Here is a 19,132-nt window from a genome sequence, read left to right as displayed (position 1 = left end):
CTGATCAGATCATGCTGATAGTGGTGAGATTTTCATTAAAAACCAAACAGTGTTCGGCCTCATCTGCAGTTTCTAAAGGCCCAACAATGGGTTAACAGAAACCAGTAGAACAAGCAGCAGTCCTGCTTCCTTATTACTGCATGAAGCACAGGCTGGGCAGGTTATCTGGCTTTCCTCCCAGTGACTTCATACTGGTGTCAATGATTAACATCAGGCACTGGAGAAAACAGAGGAAAACTCTCATACTGGGCAAGAGTAAAACTCAACCACCACCATTCAATACAATATATATTCTCACTGTATTAAGGGAAAAATAGCAGATGGCTCACTGGTGTTCACATAACCTTTAGGCACATTATTAAAGGAAAAAAAAAAAAAAAAAAAAAAAAGGAATCATTTCATCTTGGCTCATCAACACGAGGGATGAGGATCAGTACTTTTGTAAAAGATCTGCAAACTAGCATGTGATTATCCAGAAACTTCGATAAAAGGGCACAACTTACCTGAACAAAATGGCTGGATAGACTAAAACTAAACTGACAGGGTCCCTGTAAGTTAAGCCAACTAAGCGCAAATACCCATATTGGGTGAAAATTGACCCCCACCATACTAAGCGCAAAAAGTTATGATGTACCCCCATATATTCACCAGCTTTACAAGTGTCACTATTACAGAGAAAAGGACACCACAGCATCAACACCACAAAAAGGAAGCTAATAAATATGAATGATAGCAGAAACTAACCTGGGTTTGACGGCTGATGTTTTTGCATTCCTCTCTGGAGCAAAGGGCTCTTGTTTCTTTTCCTCTTCAAACTCTTCCTCAAATGGATTGTACAAGTTCTTTTTAGTCTGCATATCTGTGGGCTGTCGGGTGCCGCTTGTTTTCGACTCTTCTTTCTTTATGGGCACATCATTGACGTGCTCGACATCTGAAGTTTTAGGGATTTCTTTCCTCCCAGTGACTAATGACAGTAGGGAGGACTTCAAACCTTCTGTTTTTTTGCTTTCCTTGGTCTCTTTCGGCAGATCAGAAGACACAGGAGGGTTTTTGTTTTTGGGTTCTTCAACCTGTGAATGTTCAAATTTCAGAGAAGAGTTGGAGCTGGAAGAGCTCATGCCTTGGTCAGGAATGGTACTAGAAGCACTAGGAGTTTCCTTGGGTGGCTTAAAAGCCACATTTTCCTCGGATCCATACATAGGATTTCTGCGCATAATCTGTGGGGAGTTGGTCAGAGAATTGTCCTTGGGACTGTCACTTTTTGGTTCAGGCTCTTCATTGTACACATGGTTTCCATTAATACACAGATTGGAACGAGTGATCGGATCGTTCTTAGACCTCATGCCAGTGAAGAAAGAAAGCCCCTCCTTTTTGTTTCCTGAAGTGACCTGGTTCCACTGTTTGGTGTCTGCACTTGCCGTTCTTTTATGTGTCATAATTGTAGGAAAGTTTGGAAACCTTCCTGTAAGTCAGAACAAAAAAATAAAGGTTATGAACATCTTTACTAAAAACCTCACAATTACTCAAAATACATCAAAGGCTAGGTTCACATTTGCAGATGGCTGAGCCTCGGACGTCTGCGAACTTCCTCCGTGAAGCTCCGCCCACTGCCACACCTCCTCCATGAAGCTCTGCCTACAGCCTGTGTACCCCATCTTTAACATTGGATGCCTCTGCAAGCGTTGTTTTGACGATGCGGCGACCCGTGTCGAACGCAAAATGTTGGAATTTGATGTGGCCGCCACATCGTCAAAACGTTGCATGCGGAGGCATCCACATACATCCGCACGACCTGCGTACCCTATGTTAAAGATGGGGTACTCAGGCTGTATGCAGAAGTATGCGGACGTAGATGGAGCTGACCTGAGGTGGTGCGGCAGTGGGCAGAGCTTCACTGAGGAAGTCCGCAGACCTCTGCCATCCGCAAATGTGAATCTAGCCTAAGATGGCCAAAGGGACAAGAGCTAAACATGAAAGTACTGGGGACGAGTAACTCTCCCCTCTGTACCAGTCTGTCATTGTAAACTTGTTGTGGAAACTTGTTTACAGTTAACGATATTTATAGCTTTGTATGTAACCCCCCTTCTCATGTACAGCACCATGGAATTAATGGCGCTATATAAATGAAAAAATAATAACTATGCAAATTGCCCCAGAATTCTGAAATAATTTACTCAAAAAGTCCAGGCTTTCATGCTTTGCACCACGTCCATTTTATTTCTCACCAGTTTGAGGCTTGTTCGAAAAAAACCCACAAGTGGCTTTGTGGAAAAAAAGTGTGTGGTCTGTCATGCAATATACTGCAAAAAAAAAAAAAAAAAAAGTTTAAAGCTGCATTAAAGGGAATCTGTCACCGGAAACTTGCAGGCCATGTAAATGCCCTGTTGTCTGGTCCGATGGCTGGTGCTTCCTTTCTCTACCTCATCCGTGATATTTTCCGGAATTAGAGTAGTCCTCCATATTTCGCGCGTGCGCAAAGCAATCTTGCCTCGTGCACGCGTAGTATGCTGTGCCCAACTGCGGGCAAAGCTGAAAATCATTACTGCGCATGCACCGGTACACTATGTCCCGGAAGTATTTTGCTGTGTTCTGCGACATTGTGCATGCGCCGGTGCACTGTAATGATTTTTTGGCTTTGCTGTAGTTGGGCAAAGCATACTGCGCATGTGCTAGGCAAGATTGCTTTGTGCACGCGCGAAATATGGAGAACTACTCTAATTCTGGAAAATATCGGACGGCAGCCACAGATGGGTTGGAGAAAAAGAAGAACAAACACTGCCCATCAGACTAGACTAGACAGGGCATTTACATAGCCCGCAAATTTCCGGTGACAGATTCCCTTTAACAATAACTGCAGGTGTCAGAGCTACGAACGTCTAGCATTCCCCGCTTGATCAATGTCTGAATAAGTAACTTTGCACAAAGCTTGCTTACGTGGTATTCTTAAGTTTTAAAGTCAATCCTTAGCCATTGGAAAAGGTGCAACTTCTTGATTGCACAGAATTTGACTACTGGGCCCGCTACTGATCCCAAAAACCAGGGCTTTAAAGAGTCCCTTGATAATAAAGTGGAGGTTGATCATGCACACAGCCGCTCCAAGTGCTGCCAATAAACAGAGCGGTAGCACACATGATAGACTTTAGTTCCATCCACACAGCGATTTTCAAAGTCCTGGTTCTCAAGACTAGTGGGGTTCCAGCAGTCAGATAACTTCTTGCTCAATGGGTATCCCCTATCCCACTGGGATACCTTTCAAACTTGAAAATACCCCTTAAGCTTTGGAGGAGAAGCATCTTCATAGAAGCGATAACAGATTTGGTCAAAGGAGGACCAGCACAAGTCACTAAAGACATATCTGTATGCTGGACAATACATACTCTCAGACACTGGAGATCCTGAAGCTTGGTTGAAGTCTGATGAAAAATCACCAGGTTTAAGAATGGTTCTTTGAGATGGAGATGGAGGAAGGGTGGGCAAGACAGACATGGATTGAGACATTGAATTTTTCTTCATCCCTGGTTTGGAAAATAGGTTTTTCAGCTTGGATTTCTTCTTCTCTTCATTAGGCATTTCATCATCACTGTCATCACCATATTGATTGAAGCTTGGAACAATGGCTGAAGCCGTATCTGGCATCCCATCTGAGCGCTTGCCTTTAATTTTCTCCTTGAGTTTCCCAAAGGGTGAGCGAGATTTTTCTTTCATCGACAGGTCAAACATGCTAGCAGTCATGTTATTCCTTTTGAACTCTACTTCCACTTCAATCTGACCACGCTCTTTTTCCTTCTTTCCAGGCTTTGATTTCAGGGGATACCATCTAGATAAGAAAAAAGTCCAAATTAAATAACCAGTGTCACAGGAAAGTCATAGCATGTCTTGACCATATACATTAGACGGACATCAGCTGGAGCCACAGCTTTAGGAGGGCCTAGCCCAACATTCCCTAGAAAGCAAATCGCCCATGTTGGATTTCAACACAGTCAACCTTTATAGTTCTCATGATATACAGTAATTTTATAAAAAGCATTGAGTGGCTGAATCAAGGACATTTTGCACAAAGTTCAATGAGGTATTTCCAGTAATGAGAATCCCTATAATTACAGTGCCTGCTCTAGGTCACCTCTGCGAGCTGAAAACTGTAGTGTCAACACAAACCATAGTCCGTCTCCATGTTTGCAGAAACAAAGTTAAGCCGGTCACAAAAAGCTCAGTGTAAAGTCACGAGGGACAGAAGTAGGACAGAGTTCTCCGTTTAGCCCCTACACTACCTGTTCCTTTCTAGTGGTTCTGTATTAATGCAATGGTCATCCTCTCCCTTTCCAAATCTAAAGGGCATAATAGAAGACCCTGCCGAAAGTTGTTTGTTTGTCTTCCCCTCCTTCCCAGTGTGAAATTTTCTATGAATATACAACATGGCTGATATCCAGGGTGAGGATTCAAGCGTCCTTCAAGGATTTTCCAAAAATAGTGAGGATCCATCCATAGAATTGGTCATCAATATCAGATTAAGGTGTGTGTGTGATGTAAAACAGACTGAACCCCTACTGGACAGCCATTCTCAGCCCTTGTGGTTGACAAATAAGAAGTGGATTAGTGCTGAACGGCCATATCCTAGAGTGGTCAATACAGTACTGGGGCGGTGCTCTCCTGCTCCATTCAGTTATATTATAAGGCACCAGCACTGAAAACAGCTGATCAGCGAGACCCCCGCCGACATATTGATGCCTTACCTGCTGGCTCAGCCATAGCAGAAGCCTGAAGAACGCCTTTAAAAGGGAATCTACCACCATGCTACACCTACTTCACTTGAGAACAGCAGATACCCAGTGATGGTCACTTCCTGGGCTGCTTCTGGCACTTAAAATAGTGATTTTTATTTGTTGCAGATCTACCAGTTCCCTAAATGCTGGACTGTATATAAACCCCACTTACATCACTGACTGGCAGCTTTCTGTGCACACTGTGCATAGGCAGAAAGCTGCCAAGCAATTGCGGGGGGCATAGCTATTAAAATTTAACGAATCTGGAGGATTACCAGCTCTGTGGTGATAAAATTACTTAACAAAACTACAGCAAGAAACCCAGAGATCACTGTGATCCTGGTCTGTCTCCACATAGGATGCTCTAGTAATCGGTCACCAGGTTTATAGTGAGCTGCACTTACAGGTCAGCCTTCTTTAGGAGACAGTAGCTACATTCTAGAAGAGCTCTTCTGCAAACATATCCCAGAGAGTTTAGCCTCACCGTACACAATAGATAGCTGTTGGCCAAAAGATGGTTGGGCCGACAGCTATTATTCCTCACTTCTCCGGCAGCAGCTCACCTGTAATCCAACGTGCCAGATCCATCTCTATTATGACAAACATGCAAATTTATTGTAAAGCTTTCATGAATGCAGAGGACGATTTTTTTTTTTTTTTTTTTTTTAAAGTTCTTTCCAGTCCTTCCTGCATTTTCCATACCCATAACTATCAGATTTATGCCGGTCACAGCCCAAACAATAGGCTTTTATAATGTCTCTCCTGAAGGGTGGTTCTAAAAGGAATAGTTAGATTAATTAAGCACAATGTGCAGTCATGAAGAGCGAGGAATGCCGACCTAAACACTGGCTGGAATGAAACCATAGCATGGGTGACTGGCTTCAAACTGCTTAATTGGACACGAAAACATCCACTCCCCCGTTGAACATTACATTGCTGTCATGTGTTGAAGTAGACAATGTATTTGAAGAGTATTCTCAAGTTTGGAATTTAGTCGCTATCTATGGGATAGGGGATAACTTCCCAACCACTGGGACCCCAACTAGTCCAAGAATGGTGCTAAAAAGCCCCGGGTGAATAGAGTGGGTGGGTCGATCAAGTGCCACACCACTCAAGATAGCCGAATGCTACACTCAACTGGTCTTGAGCACTTCCCAAAAAAATAAATAAATAAATAAATAAATAAATAAAAAATAATGAGTGAAGCACCAGCCAGCATGAGCAACCACCTCTCCATTCCCACGCCTGGTTCTCGGAATTGGTAGAGGTCCCAGACGTTCTCCCCATTCCTTATCTTCCAAACCTCACAATGTACTAGTCTGATTGCATAGGTCTCTATGCCACCTTTTTATTTCTGACCTCCAGATTCAGATTGCACAGTTCTCAGGTGGAGTACATTCTGTACTGTGAGCCGCAATATGCACAAGACCGTGGAGTGATGGACATGGATTTACCATCAGAAGCAGATGTGTGGTGCGAGCACCCGCCAGTGCCAGGCAGAGGAGATATCAGGACAGCTAAGAAAACTCCCGGAACAGCTGATGCTGACACAAGGAGTGGCAGGCTCGGCATCCGATAAGGGGCGGATTACATAATTCCTCTGCTCTGCAATATTAAGCAAGTGAAATTGTAAGCCCCAAAGGCTGACATGAGGCAACGTATAAAGCACTGGCTTCTATTGAGTTACATTCTAAGCCAAAGCCCAATATTAGCAATATGATCAGTGCTTGTACAAGGAACAATGTTATCCTTTTTTATAACCTGGTCTGAGCAGGACACATACACAAGTACTGACTGTATACACGTGCCGCGACACATACAGCGCACAGGTTCGCACATAAATAGAGTGGTGTGATGAGTAGTCTCCCACGTCTATAATGTCACACCCTAGATAACAATGCAACAACCACATCTAAAAATAAACTCTTCATCATCTCAACCCACTGACGTAGACAACTTGCATCTACGTGACAAGAAATAATGCAAACGGCGTCAACTATGGCATGCAATGCACAGAAGGGGCATAAGAGCTTTACAGGGCAGAATAGAGAAGGAAGATTTGTCAGAGGTAAGAGAATAGAGTGTTTTCCAGAGACACTTTAAGAGTCCTGATTCTCACTCATCCCCTCGTAGTCTCCACTCCCTGGTGCGGTCTTGACCAGATCCTTGGCCGATCACTGGTAAACCTGCTTTACAGAAGGCCTGCCAGATATTCCATGTTGACCTGGACGCATGATGTTATAGTAACATCTACAGCTACTAGGTGCCAATACAATGATTGCTAATTCTGCCATTTTATTCCGCTCCCTATCACATTTATATAACCAGTGATTGGCCATTTCTAGCCAGGAAGGAGACTGCACTGAAACGGGAGCCGAGTGGGGCAATTAGTGAGGGTGACATTACTACGTTAACCAGTCTGACAAAAAAAAAAAAAAATTCCCTTGAAGAACCAGCACCACTTCTGACCATGGGTTGAAGTAAGATATTGCAGCTCAGCCCCAGTCATCTTTTCCAACCTGGACAACCCTTTAGGCAATTCTAATACACCTACAGAAACAGCACGCAGGCCTAATACTAGTAGGTTTATTTTTTTTAATCTCCTTCAGTTAAAATAACCATTAAAAACCACAAAATGTAATACTATAATAGGGAGAACAGGAAAAGACGAGCAAGGTAAAGGATCAACAACATTTATGAAAGATGACCAAAGCATCAAGTGTATTCAAGAAGGGTATAGGGAACAAAAGTTATAGAACACAACACTGATGATAACCAATATACACAGAACGTTCACCCACCATGTACTCCTCCTGACAATGGCTAGGTCTATTAATTTGTTTAGACAAGAATTACTGCTTCCACCATATGCACTTTATTAAAAAGGAGCTTAATTGAACGGCGTTCCTCGTCTGGAGAATAATCCGGCTTACATAAAGCACTGAGGAGGCCATTATACAGTGAAGGAGTGAATGACAGTCACACGTGGTGGCGATATGTACAGTATAGAATGGAGGATGCAGGCATCACAGGAGCCATGAATATTCATGCAGCACCTAGCCCTTATTATAAGATACAGTACATGTGCATCTGGCAGATTCTGCATGAATGCCAGCCCGATTAGTCAGCAGCTTAGGAAAGTTTAGATCAGTCACATGTCATGGCCATTAGTCCTGGGCCAGTGAGAGGAGTCAGTAGACATACTGGCAATGGTCTACGTCTTATTTTGATGGCAGAATGGTCTGTGCTCATAGCAGCGTTTGTGCCCCTCCAGATCAGTAATAATGCTGAGCACTGTACAGTCGAGGAGCAGACCACTAGATAATGACTGCGGCCTGAAATCTGCTGACAGGCTGCAGATCCGTGTATAGCGAAGAGTCCAGAGACCAGGGGACAGACAGGCGGCACAGCACGTGTGATCACAAAGCTGGAGCACGGACAGGGCTGTGAAATTCAGTGAGGGCCAAGTCTGTACAGTGAATTTGGTTGTATGGAGATATTGCAGCGATTTGTTAACGTGGATGTGCAACAATCACATGCTGCAGCAATCTCACATGAGCTGAGACTGTGGGATGCTAGGGACTTGTTTCTTGGCATAAAGTTGAGGCCAAAAATCTATTACAGAACAGATCTATAGCCGCTGGCCACTTACTAGCGACCTGCAGATACAGTTACAGCTTCTCACCCCTCTGAGAGCAGATTTCATCTGATGAAGGTCAGACCTGTTTGAGGCCAAGGTCAAATGTCACAGCTTTAGATTAGGTCCAGAAGGCCTACATTTCCCCCCTGGTCTGTGCGAGTGTCAGTCTATACTGGAGTTGCCATTGATTTTATAAACCGGAGAATCAGAAACAAAGGAATGCATTGCTACCAAAGGCTGAACCTGTGCCCACCATCTACAGGGGGTCTGCTTTTAGCAGTTTTCCAGGAGACCTGCCCGTTCTGCGTGTAGATAATGTTCGCCATCCACAGCAGATGAGGCAGCAGGATGTAGATGCCAGGCCTGTTTTTCTACAATATATGGAGTGGAGGAATGTCGGGGGAGGTGCACATAACCAAACATCTCAGTCCAATGAGTCAAAAGCAAGATAAGACACTCAGGGTTACTGGAAGAGAAAAATAAAAAACTGATGGTCCTGCAGGATTAGAGATCACAGTGGATAGGTTTAGATCAGTGACCGACTGTTCCCATCTCGCCATGATAACATTTCCTCCCCTAGCATGGCAGTCTTGTTGTAGGGACTTGCCCATTGACAAGTAGATATTTGTGCACATTAGAGTAGATGTCCCATTTAATCAGCCAGAACAGTGGTCTATGGCTGGAGCGCAGGAATGAGAGTGCTACCTCTTACCTGCCAGCATCCACGGCTCTTCTTTCCATTAGCTGGCCTGGCGTCACAAGTGCGGCATACAGCAACACAGTGGCAGACAGAAAGAAGACGGTCCCTGTGCAAGAACAGTATGTGGACCCTTTGCAGTCCAATGGCTCATCATAATGCACAATTCCACCTACTTTGGAGGTAAAAGTGGACCTCCATACCTCTAAGGCCCCACCAATAATATGACATTCCTGCTGCAACAACGACATTACTACGGTCCAGCTAATCAGAAGGTAAGAAGTGCTACTCCCGCTCCTGTGCATGGTTGTGGCCAATGAATGGGATGTGTAAATATATTCCTACTAATTCTAGCGTAGATGGCGACTACAAGAAAGCAAGTAGAACAGCACGTGTCATGCCCGTCTCTGCAACACAGGGTCAGGCAGATCCCAGGAGCTACCCGGCCAATGATCAAGAACCTTTTATTTCATTTCTTGGCACCAAACACTTTTTTTCATGGAAATGTTCATTGGCTGGCTGCAAAGATGCAATGATATACTATACTTTATATCTAGTATGTTCCATGACGGGGCTGGACGGCAAGAACAAGACAGCAGTCCAGTCACAGACATTGTAACTTTTTGTCACGGGGCTGTTTCTTTATGGAATAGGACCGTTTATTTCGCCTCATGTCTGGAGCAATTCCCTTTCTGAACTTTCTAAGAAAATGAAGTTAATGGAACGATGCAAAAAATTTCAAAGAATAAAGTCTCAGAAGAAGCAGCTGACAAGACACAGAAGCCATAACATGAGCTCAAAGACGTATGATGTCAAGGCTGCGGGGAATGTGGTCTAACCTGCTAGCTGCGTAACGAGACGGGACCGGCCATTGTGTAACTGGTATCAGCAAGCAGCAGACCGCACGAGGCGGCACCCCACTGTTAGACAGCAGCGCCTTATTATAGCTCACTAATCAAGGCAAAAACACGGCTGTTCAATGTGCAGTGTATTTATAACTGGGCACACCTGTACCCAGGAAGGTGAAGGAGACAGTTATGTAATAAAATGTGTTATATGCAGGTGTTCCTGCTATATTTGGGGCATCGGGCCTTTTGTAGTGTGGAAACACATCACATGTGACAATGTGGAGTATCATGGTATTGTCACAACAGAAACTTCCACCACATAGAACATTTATTGTGACCACTCTCACGGGAGCTGGTGTGACTGGGGGAGAACCACTACATGACCATCTGGTTCAAAACTCCCAATGTACACCTCCCACTGAGGAATACTCACCCAAAACTGACAACACTCAAGGTTTCGGTCAAGAGCTAGGACTCTTCAGAAGCCTTAAGTTACTCCCTCACTTCTTGATACACAATCAAACATAGCACAGATTGTTTAATATGACGAATACAGTCAATGCATAATTCATACAAAAATGTGCTAAACGCATGTCTTAAACCGGAACCGAAAACTCATGTACTGTGTAAAGGATCCAGCGTCTGGGAGGAGGCACAAATCAGGACAAGTCTTCAGGCCGAATGACCCTCCCCCAAAAAAAGATCCATCATCCAAAATCTTACACAGTCCTGGTCCTGTGATGTCACCTCAAGGCCTGGGTCAAAATAATTGCATTTCATGACTAGTTAATTCAAACCCCCCCAACTTTGGGTTTGTAATGTGGTACATAGGAGAAACGCAATTTCCAGACCTAATGTGAAACATACAGTCCACACAATATACCAACATACATTAGTAATACGTAACCAGACTCACCACAAACTATCTTGTATGCCAGAGATCACCCAACAAGTCTACTCCCCATCCAACTAGTACTGTACAGATACAACATGCAATACAGTATTACTTGTTCAAATTGGCCGATTAACAGTGTATGCAGCCTGGGTGACCCTCAAACAAAAGCAGCCACTAGGAGGAAACCATACTTCTCATCGCTTGAATCATAAGGCTATGTGCCCACGTAGCGTTTTTCAAGCGTTTTCCTGAGCAGAAACGCAGGCCCTTGCCAGGGAAAACGCATGCGCTTTTTGACACTTACGCGATTGTCAAGCGTTTTAGCATGCGTTTTTGCAATTACAGTGTATGTATGCAGAATCGCATGCAATTCCGCACAATTAATTAACATGCTGTGTTTTTTTTCTGCTAAGCGTTTCCGCAGCAGAAAAAAGTGCACCATTAGCACAACATGTGTGTTTTCCATTCTATTACATTAGATGCTTTTCTTAAGCATTTCCTCAGCAGAAACGCTTAAAAAACGCAACATGGGCACACAGCCTAAATCACTGTTTAAAAAGGTAACAATAAACAGTGTTAGTATACAGTGAGGGGAACAAGGTAAGGAGCTGCAGCAGGAACCTCCCCCCTTCAGGAGGACTCAACTTGTTACAGATGCTCTCTTTGGGTTTAGGGACAAGCTCAGAGGCCCTGTCGGGGCATATGTCTGAAGCCCTGCACAAAACGGGAATTCGGGTGTTACGTGCCGACAGAGCCCATACACTTATTGTGCCAGCAGAGCAAACGTGTATGCCCGCTGGAGGCAGACACGCCGTAGTAGACTGCATAGTGCATAGCCCACTGTCTGCAGAACTGCTGCGGCAAAAACCGCAGCAAAAACTGCAGCGTGTGCACATAGCCTAAGGACTTATAATGATGTAGCCCTCTTAAACCGAACCAGTAATTTGCAGGTAAATAGCATTTAACTCCTGTGTCAGGCTTAGTAGAATAGCAGCTACAGGGAGAAAATTAAGTTATATTCCCCCTGCAGCCACTTTCTTCCAGTTATCAGGGTAGAATTGGGAGCTTTTCCAGTCATGGCTCACTACACAGTGAGCATGGCTATAATCACTCCCCCGAAACATTGATTGACAGGCTGCTCCACGGCATGTGGGAGGGGAAGGCGTCCAGTATGGGAAAAACAGGGTGGTCTTTCTTCCTGCTTTAGTAAGCATAGGCCTACTAATGTGAATGAGGCTGAGCAGCAGTACCACAGCTGAGGATGGTGTTTCGCCATTTTTACTTTTTTTTAAATACTGTACAACCCCTTTAACTTAATAGGTTATGTTTTTATCCTCTACTCTGTACAAAATCTTCCCATTTACTGCATGTTGTCATTCACCAGTGACTCAGGCAGCCTCGCTGTTCTCCTTAGGTGGTAGTCACACGGTGTGGTAATGAGGATGATTATTACACAAGGCACTAGCTCTTCCCACTCATCACACAAATAGCCCAATTAGAAGATTTACGAGTCTTGTGAATAACTTTGTCTGGCTCAGAGGTTAAATTATGGAGGACTGCACTTTTTCATACAAGTGTCCATCCTACAGGTCAGACTCATCAGTTGTTACCAGAATTCTGGAGTAAAATGGATTTTGTGACAATCTGTGGAGCAAAAATTGTAGTTTTTTGCTACATAAAAAATTTGTCAACTGGGCAAGACTTACCAGGAAGGGGGCATGGCCAAGTATGGACCAAGATGTACTTATGACTGGAGTATATTTCTTATGCACGGAAAATTAAAGGAGCCATCAGCCATAAGTGGTAAACTCCATAGACATTTATACGATTACTAAAAATACATGGGCCATGAGAATGCACCATAATGGTCTTTACACTAGAAGTAACGACCTTCCTTTATTGGTACTTGGTCTCATGGCCCATGTATTTATACAATTGCCTTGTAATGTTTTAATTTCCTGTTCTGTCCAGATGTCACCATATCCCAGAATTTAAAGGGGAGGAAGTTCACCTACCGCCATATTGGGATACCCAAGAGATGGGTGTCTAAATATGGAAACTGCTGCTGGTACCAACCTATCGCGCAGTACCACCAGGCGCAGTGAATCATTCGGCTGATCCCGGCAGCAGATGCACGACGTGTCTACAGGCAGAGGAAGTCAGTCACATTAAAGAGGTTTTCCCACGAATGAAAGTTCGTTTTAAAAATAGTCTGTCTGACCGTGTACGGAGCATACCACGTCTCCTGGGCAGGTAAAATATTTCACTGACTGTTTTAAAACAATATTTTACCTCACAAAATGTATCCTCTGCGAGCTCCTGCTGTAATGTCAGTGTTGTCTTTTGCTTCCTCCCCTGCCCAGGAGCTGTGGTATGTTCAGACACAGACAATTTGAGCGCACATAGGAAAGAGGACACAGGGGGTAGACAGCTCAAACGAGAGAACACATGAGGGAAGAAGACAGTACAGAGTGCAGACAAGGGGGAGAGTACATGGGGTACACAGGTCGAAGAAGAGATTACATGAGAGGAGAAGACAACAGATGGGGGAGGGAGAACGCACACAGGGGTGAGAGCACGGCCGGGGGGGCTGACAGCTCAAACGGGACAGTACATGAGGGGAGAACAGCACAGGAAGGAGAGAGACCACAGATAAGGGGGACAGCACATGGGGTAGACAGGTCAAAGAAGAGAGCACAGACGGGAGAAGTCAGCACATGGGGAAAGAGTGGATAGGTGGGTGAGCACATGGGGGGGGGATTCTCAACGCTGCAAAGCCTGCCCCCATCGTGACATTACCGCCCTCCCGATGTGATAGCATCGGGCCTCCATCTAGTGTATTAATATTCATATAAAGGTCTATGGGGTTTACCACATACAGATGCTGGCTCCTCTAGTTTATCTGACTCAAGACAAACTGAACCTTGCTGTTCATGACTGTTTTACAGTGTGAGCTGACAATTTTCTTTTACTTCTACATTTCTTGGCGCAACGGGAGCTGAAAGATGCTCCAAATTCTGTATCCGCTGCGCTCGTCTCAATGAATTTGGTGCATCTTTCTCCAGTGCAACACTCATTGAGACTTACAAAAGTCTTTGTGATTTTTAATATTTAAGTGTCTGTACAGCTGGCATGTAGTGAGGAATATGCACCACTTACCCTCATGCCAACAGTGGGCACCTCAAAGACAGCCAACAGTCACCCACGTGAGCCCTGACCCAACATGTGGGCAGGGTAACCAACAAATAGTAATTGAAAGCGACTCCTAGAAGTCATTACAAAAGGATATGGTGCGTGTTACACAATCCCTTTTAGGGTTTGTGCCAATAGCAGGGCCCTATAGAGTAAATATCAATAGGCAACTCCATTTCTGAAGATCCAGTAGACCATACAATGAAGGCGGTGAGTGATATCAGATGACACCGAATGTTGCCCGACATTCAGCTTATGACACGCAGAGGATATGGGCTTTCATGTCATTAATCATACAGGAAACCTCAATATATGCTCACAATGGCCATATACCTAAAAACAGCTGCCACACAAAACACCATCTCATGTAGACCAGCCCAGAAGGCATGCATTATCCTGACATAATGGGTACTGGTTGAGAATGACACTACCTGTGCCTAGGACACTGCTCAGATGGTAAGAGGCACTAGCTTCGCCTTAACTGGAATCGGTGTCTCACTCCTGATAAGTGGCCTTTTCACATCAGATTAAGACTGCTTGTTCTGGAACATTCTGTTCAATAAATGTCAAGTGCCTGCCATGTGTCTGTGCCATGCGACGGAAAACAAAAACTGGTTTATACAAGGTCCTACTGATGGAACCAGACCATGCAAGTATTGCAGATAGGCATGAAAAATGCAATTTGGAGGCATGAAGGTGGGGAGAGCCCAAGAAGTTTGAGAGAAGGATTCCAGGACTGTTTCTAAGAAAATACAGATTGCAAAAAGTTCTGCTGACTTCAAGGAATCATTTGTGCACCATGTCTGAAAGTGACAGCAAAGGAGCGGCACGGACACAACACTAGAAGGGTAGTGAAGGTGGGGGCTTCTGATTTGTTCCTGACATAGCACAGATATTTCCAAGTCGTCAAGTCTTCAGTGCTATGTGTAAAGGGGCTGGGTGTCATTTTGATAACCAAGTCAGTCGCCATCAATGTCACAACCAGTTAACGCCTAGACAGAAGGACTGGCTTAGAAACTGAAGTAAAAAGTTTGCCAGCCCCCTGCACAAGCACAATGGACAGTATTACTCATACACTAACATTTTTCTCAGCTGCCTTGTCCTGGATCTTCCGGCAGCTTGACTTTTGCAGTGTAGTAGTGGCTTGTGCACCTGTTGGATATTTCCATACACTGGGTATAAACAATTGCTCTCTTAACTAGCACCAAGTACAAATGTAATCAGCTGTGACAAGGTTAGGACGTTGTATGACTCCTCACCCCTTCCTAAGCCGTCTGTACAGGCATGCAGGTCATAGGAAGCAGATTAAAAGGAGGCCATGATATCTGAACAGAGAAATCCACTTTTTTCTTCATATGTAAATGAGCTGTTAAGATTTATGGGCCAGACACTGATCTACATGAGAATCTGCCTCCAGAGATTGTTGTGAAAATTAAAAGAGGCATTACCAGTGTGAGACATGTAACGACTGACAGTCTCCTCTCCTGACCTACACGTCTCACACTGACCAGGCCCATTTTCATTTAAAATCGCCACTCAAGTGGCTTTGTCTCTTTCAGTGCTGGAGTGGTGTCACTATTGTAAGCAACCTACCCCCAGTAACATAGTTGGCAGCCGCCATCTTCATCTTTTATCAGCACCGTGTGCAGTTTACAACCTGATGGATCCCTCCAGTATTTTATAGGCGAGCTGGAGGTCACTACTCAGTACAAGTCTATGAGACAAGCAGCTCTCTGATTTACACTGAGCGCTTATAGCCCTTGCCTTGTGGGCAGTCAGAAGCTGCGACCACAAGATGGCGGATCGGCAGCAGAATGGCACAACCATGCCAATGGTCTGAAATGTTATTCGAGCACCATAACCAGTAAGCTTTGGGCTCCTGAAGACGAAACATGGGTCACATTCTTTGAAAGGTGGCTCAGCCAGGGAAGCAGGAAACAGATCATTTATAAATGATTTACAAGAAGTTTGTCTACTTACACCTATGATTAAATAATGACATGATCAAGTTACCCCTCTGCTCCTGTCATAAGGCTTATTCCCCTACAGGTAACTCTAGAGCCTGTACAGACATGAGATTGAGCCTTTCCTCTGCATGTTCCCCCATCTAATGTACACCACTGCCCACATCACCAAGGGAGAGAGAAGTGACACATTAGCCACCCAGGGGAGAAGCCGAAGCTTCAGTAAATACACCAAGTATCGATCCTCTGCTCTTTGTTGATGAAGATTTGTAACTTATTATTGAATACAAAGAAACCAAAACATTTTGGCCATAAGAGTCATTCTCTCTGGAAATACAAATATACAGGACAGATCCAAAGTCTTTCCATCCACAGCACACAGAAAAAAAAAAAAAAAAAAAAAAAAAAAAAGTCTGAAACCGCCTGAAGACCACCTATGCGTGTCTGCTGTTACACCACTTTGGCATTCATGTGTTCAGTCTTTTGTGCATTTTTCTTCAGGTTATGAAAAACGCCTGGTAAAAGAAAGGGGGCGCGTGTAAATTCTTTGTAGGATCTCCCGATTGAGACCGCTCAAAACTAAGCGCTGTCCAAGAGGCAGCAAAAATGGTTTAAGGATACTCCTCTGAACAGGAAAAAAAATAAAAAACAGTTCCCAAAAACTCAAGAGGAAAGTTTCCTGAAGCTTTTGCAACAGCTTAAGTAAAATTCCCTGCGCACATAATTCTGTAGCTTTCCTCCATGATGTATTTCCTAGAAAGCAGCTGGATAAGCAACCCCTACACTCCCACACTCCGCAGATCAGGGTGCAGACATGCTACAGTTACTATATAGGGGGCATGAAGTCCGGAGAAATCCTGGGGACAGTAATGGGTACCCAGCGTAGTCACCTGCAAACTGGACTTTTTGTTTAGTTGCAGGCAATCGAAGTTTTCCTCCTACAAGTCCTAACTTCCCTTTAAGAATGTCATGTTTGAAAAAATATTCTGAAGAGTCAGATCGCATTCAGGACTTCTCAGAAGCTGATGAGCAATGAGTATCCCCGAATCTATCACAGGATTACTCTACAGAGTGAGCACATATGAATCACAGAAACGGTGACCTCATCTACAGACGCAACATTAGGTGACCGGCTGATAAAAGTGACAATGCCACCATCAGAAGAACGCTCATTTAGCACCGCCATCATCAGTCTACATAAGCATGGCTCCATGCATGTGGCCGACACGTTTAGCTTCTCAGATAACCAGTGATTGAGTAACAAGATTTGAAGATCTCTTGTTAAATGTCCTAACCGTGTGTTTTTGTAGCCCCATATGTCTCCCAAAGGCGACCTACAATCGTCGACACTTCTGACCAGCAGCATCTGCCGGATCTGGTATCGCAGTTGTGCTCACAGAGTCGGGGCTGCAATCCCAGACACGGCCATGGATCATTGTTGCGCAGTTTATGGATCAAAGATAGCGTTCTCTTGAACGATCCCGTAATGGTCTCCGAGATTCTCCATACTGAACACACGGTCAAGTATAAAGTCTCATACATGCAGAGTGTTATACACTACAAATCCCAGCAAAGCTCAGGACTCTAAACATGTGTGCAAGTGACATCCTCCTGGATTCTTGGGGAAGATAAAAAATAAGTGACATTTTGCAGCCAATAATAAATGTTTGCATCACTAGCTAGACGGTGCCCCCAGCATGAGTCACTTATGCCACCCTCAGCACTTGTATGGGTAGAGATGATAGATTTTTGGGGGCTTTACACCATCACCCTGCAGACTCATTCTGTTTCCATTTTTTATTTGGGATGTTTGTGTGAAAGGGGCGACAGACAAGTGACTTGCATATAATCAGTGTGCATGGGTCCTAGCGAAGCTTCTATCCTCACTCCCCCCCCACTGACACTGGAGATCTGGTGGGGGGGGGGGGGGGGTCACAGATTGAGTTTTGCTAGTTTGTTGGATGTTTGCTCTTCCATTTACACAAGTACACAAGCCAGTGTTACTGGGAATAATAGTACAATATAGATATATATTATTTATCCCATATGGTGCACACTTCCTCACGAAGAATAGTTCTATAAGTTGCAGAAATACCGTATTTTTTGGTTTTGATTACTGTGGTAAGGGAAGTGATTAAACAGACCACATCATATGGAGCCCAAGAGGCAGCGACATCAGCCACAGCGCGTCATGCAGAATACATGCCCTGATACAAGTTGTAAGTCTCGGAAGTAAAGAAGCAATGAGGGGGCCACACGGCCCCTGTAACCCCGGAGCTGGTCCTGCTAGGGAGAGTTCCCATATGCAGACCACATTAAAAGGGCAGGTGATGAGTTCCCCATATCATCCAATCAGATTGCAGTTTTCATTTGTACCTTGGCTCTGAGAATGAGAGCTGCTCTCTGATTGGTCAGACACTTCGTGACCTGCGCGGATACTCACTGGACCTTTCTCCGGTTCTTGGTCTGGTGCAGCTCCCACAGGTTGAGGTCCAGCTGCCCCAGGAACTTGTCCATCCCCACCAGCGCCCGGTGCATGACGATGACGTGCACGGTGCAGCGCTCCTGGTTGTTGTTGTGCAGCAGCGGCACCTCGAAGCTGGCTTCCTCCTTCCACACCGGCGCATGGCACTTCTCGGCCACGGTGGTGGAGTACTTCTCCTTGCCCAGCTGGATGATGGCGTACGCATCATTGGTCCCGGCTTTGCCCTTTGACCTCAGGCCCTTGGCTTGTAGGACCGTGACCTGGACGTGTGTGGGGAACCAGGTCTGCGACTGCTGCGCTAGAGCCATGTTACCGCCGTCACCTGCTGCTTGTGAGTGCGGAGCGGGGCGGGGACTCACAGTTATAAAGAATAAGCAGGTGGGCGGGGCTCCGACAGACGGGGCTTTCCTAGTCATAACCTGCTGCCTGGGCATCTCGCGGTCGCTTAGTAACACTGCAGTCACGTGGTAACGGAGCCGGCCAATTACCATGCGCTCGCCTCCTCGTTTAGCACGCCTTTGTTGTCTGAAGCAACTTTATTGACAAAACTGAAAGACAAAATAAGTTTTCCAGACAGAATTATGAAACGGTAAGAAAGCAACTAATCATAGCGTAGCTTTCATTTCTAATGAGCACTATCAAAAATGAAAG

General features: G+C 44.8%; 1 protein-coding gene across 2 annotated transcripts in view; it reads right to left on the bottom strand.

Moving 5' to 3' along the window:
* The window catches only part of RAB11FIP1 (RAB11 family interacting protein 1), a 30,451-nt gene extending 11,625 nt beyond the window's left edge, over positions 1-18,826 (bottom strand). The window contains exons 1-3 of one of the 2 annotated variants that reach the window (XM_073569025.1): positions 18,440-18,826; positions 3,378-3,817; positions 745-1,462 (exon numbers count right to left, since the gene is read on the bottom strand). In XM_073569025.1, the coding sequence (XP_073425126.1) occupies positions 745-1,462; positions 3,378-3,817; positions 18,440-18,789 (1,508 nt within the window). In that variant the 5' untranslated portion in view covers positions 18,790-18,826. The remainder of the gene's footprint in view (positions 1-744; positions 1,463-3,377; positions 3,818-18,439) is intronic. The other variant, XM_073569024.1, reaches the window with a different exon arrangement.
* Between the last annotated feature and the right edge of the window lie 306 nt (positions 18,827-19,132).

The sequence above is a fragment of the Dendrobates tinctorius genome, unplaced genomic scaffold, assembly GCF_039654945.1.
Source record: "Dendrobates tinctorius isolate UK_male_01 unplaced genomic scaffold, ASM3965494v1 ptg000022l, whole genome shotgun sequence".
NCBI classification, from domain to species: domain Eukaryota; kingdom Metazoa; phylum Chordata; class Amphibia; order Anura; family Dendrobatidae; genus Dendrobates; species Dendrobates tinctorius.
Note: the sequence above shows the minus strand (reverse complement) of the source record. Positions and strands in the feature narration are given on the sequence as shown.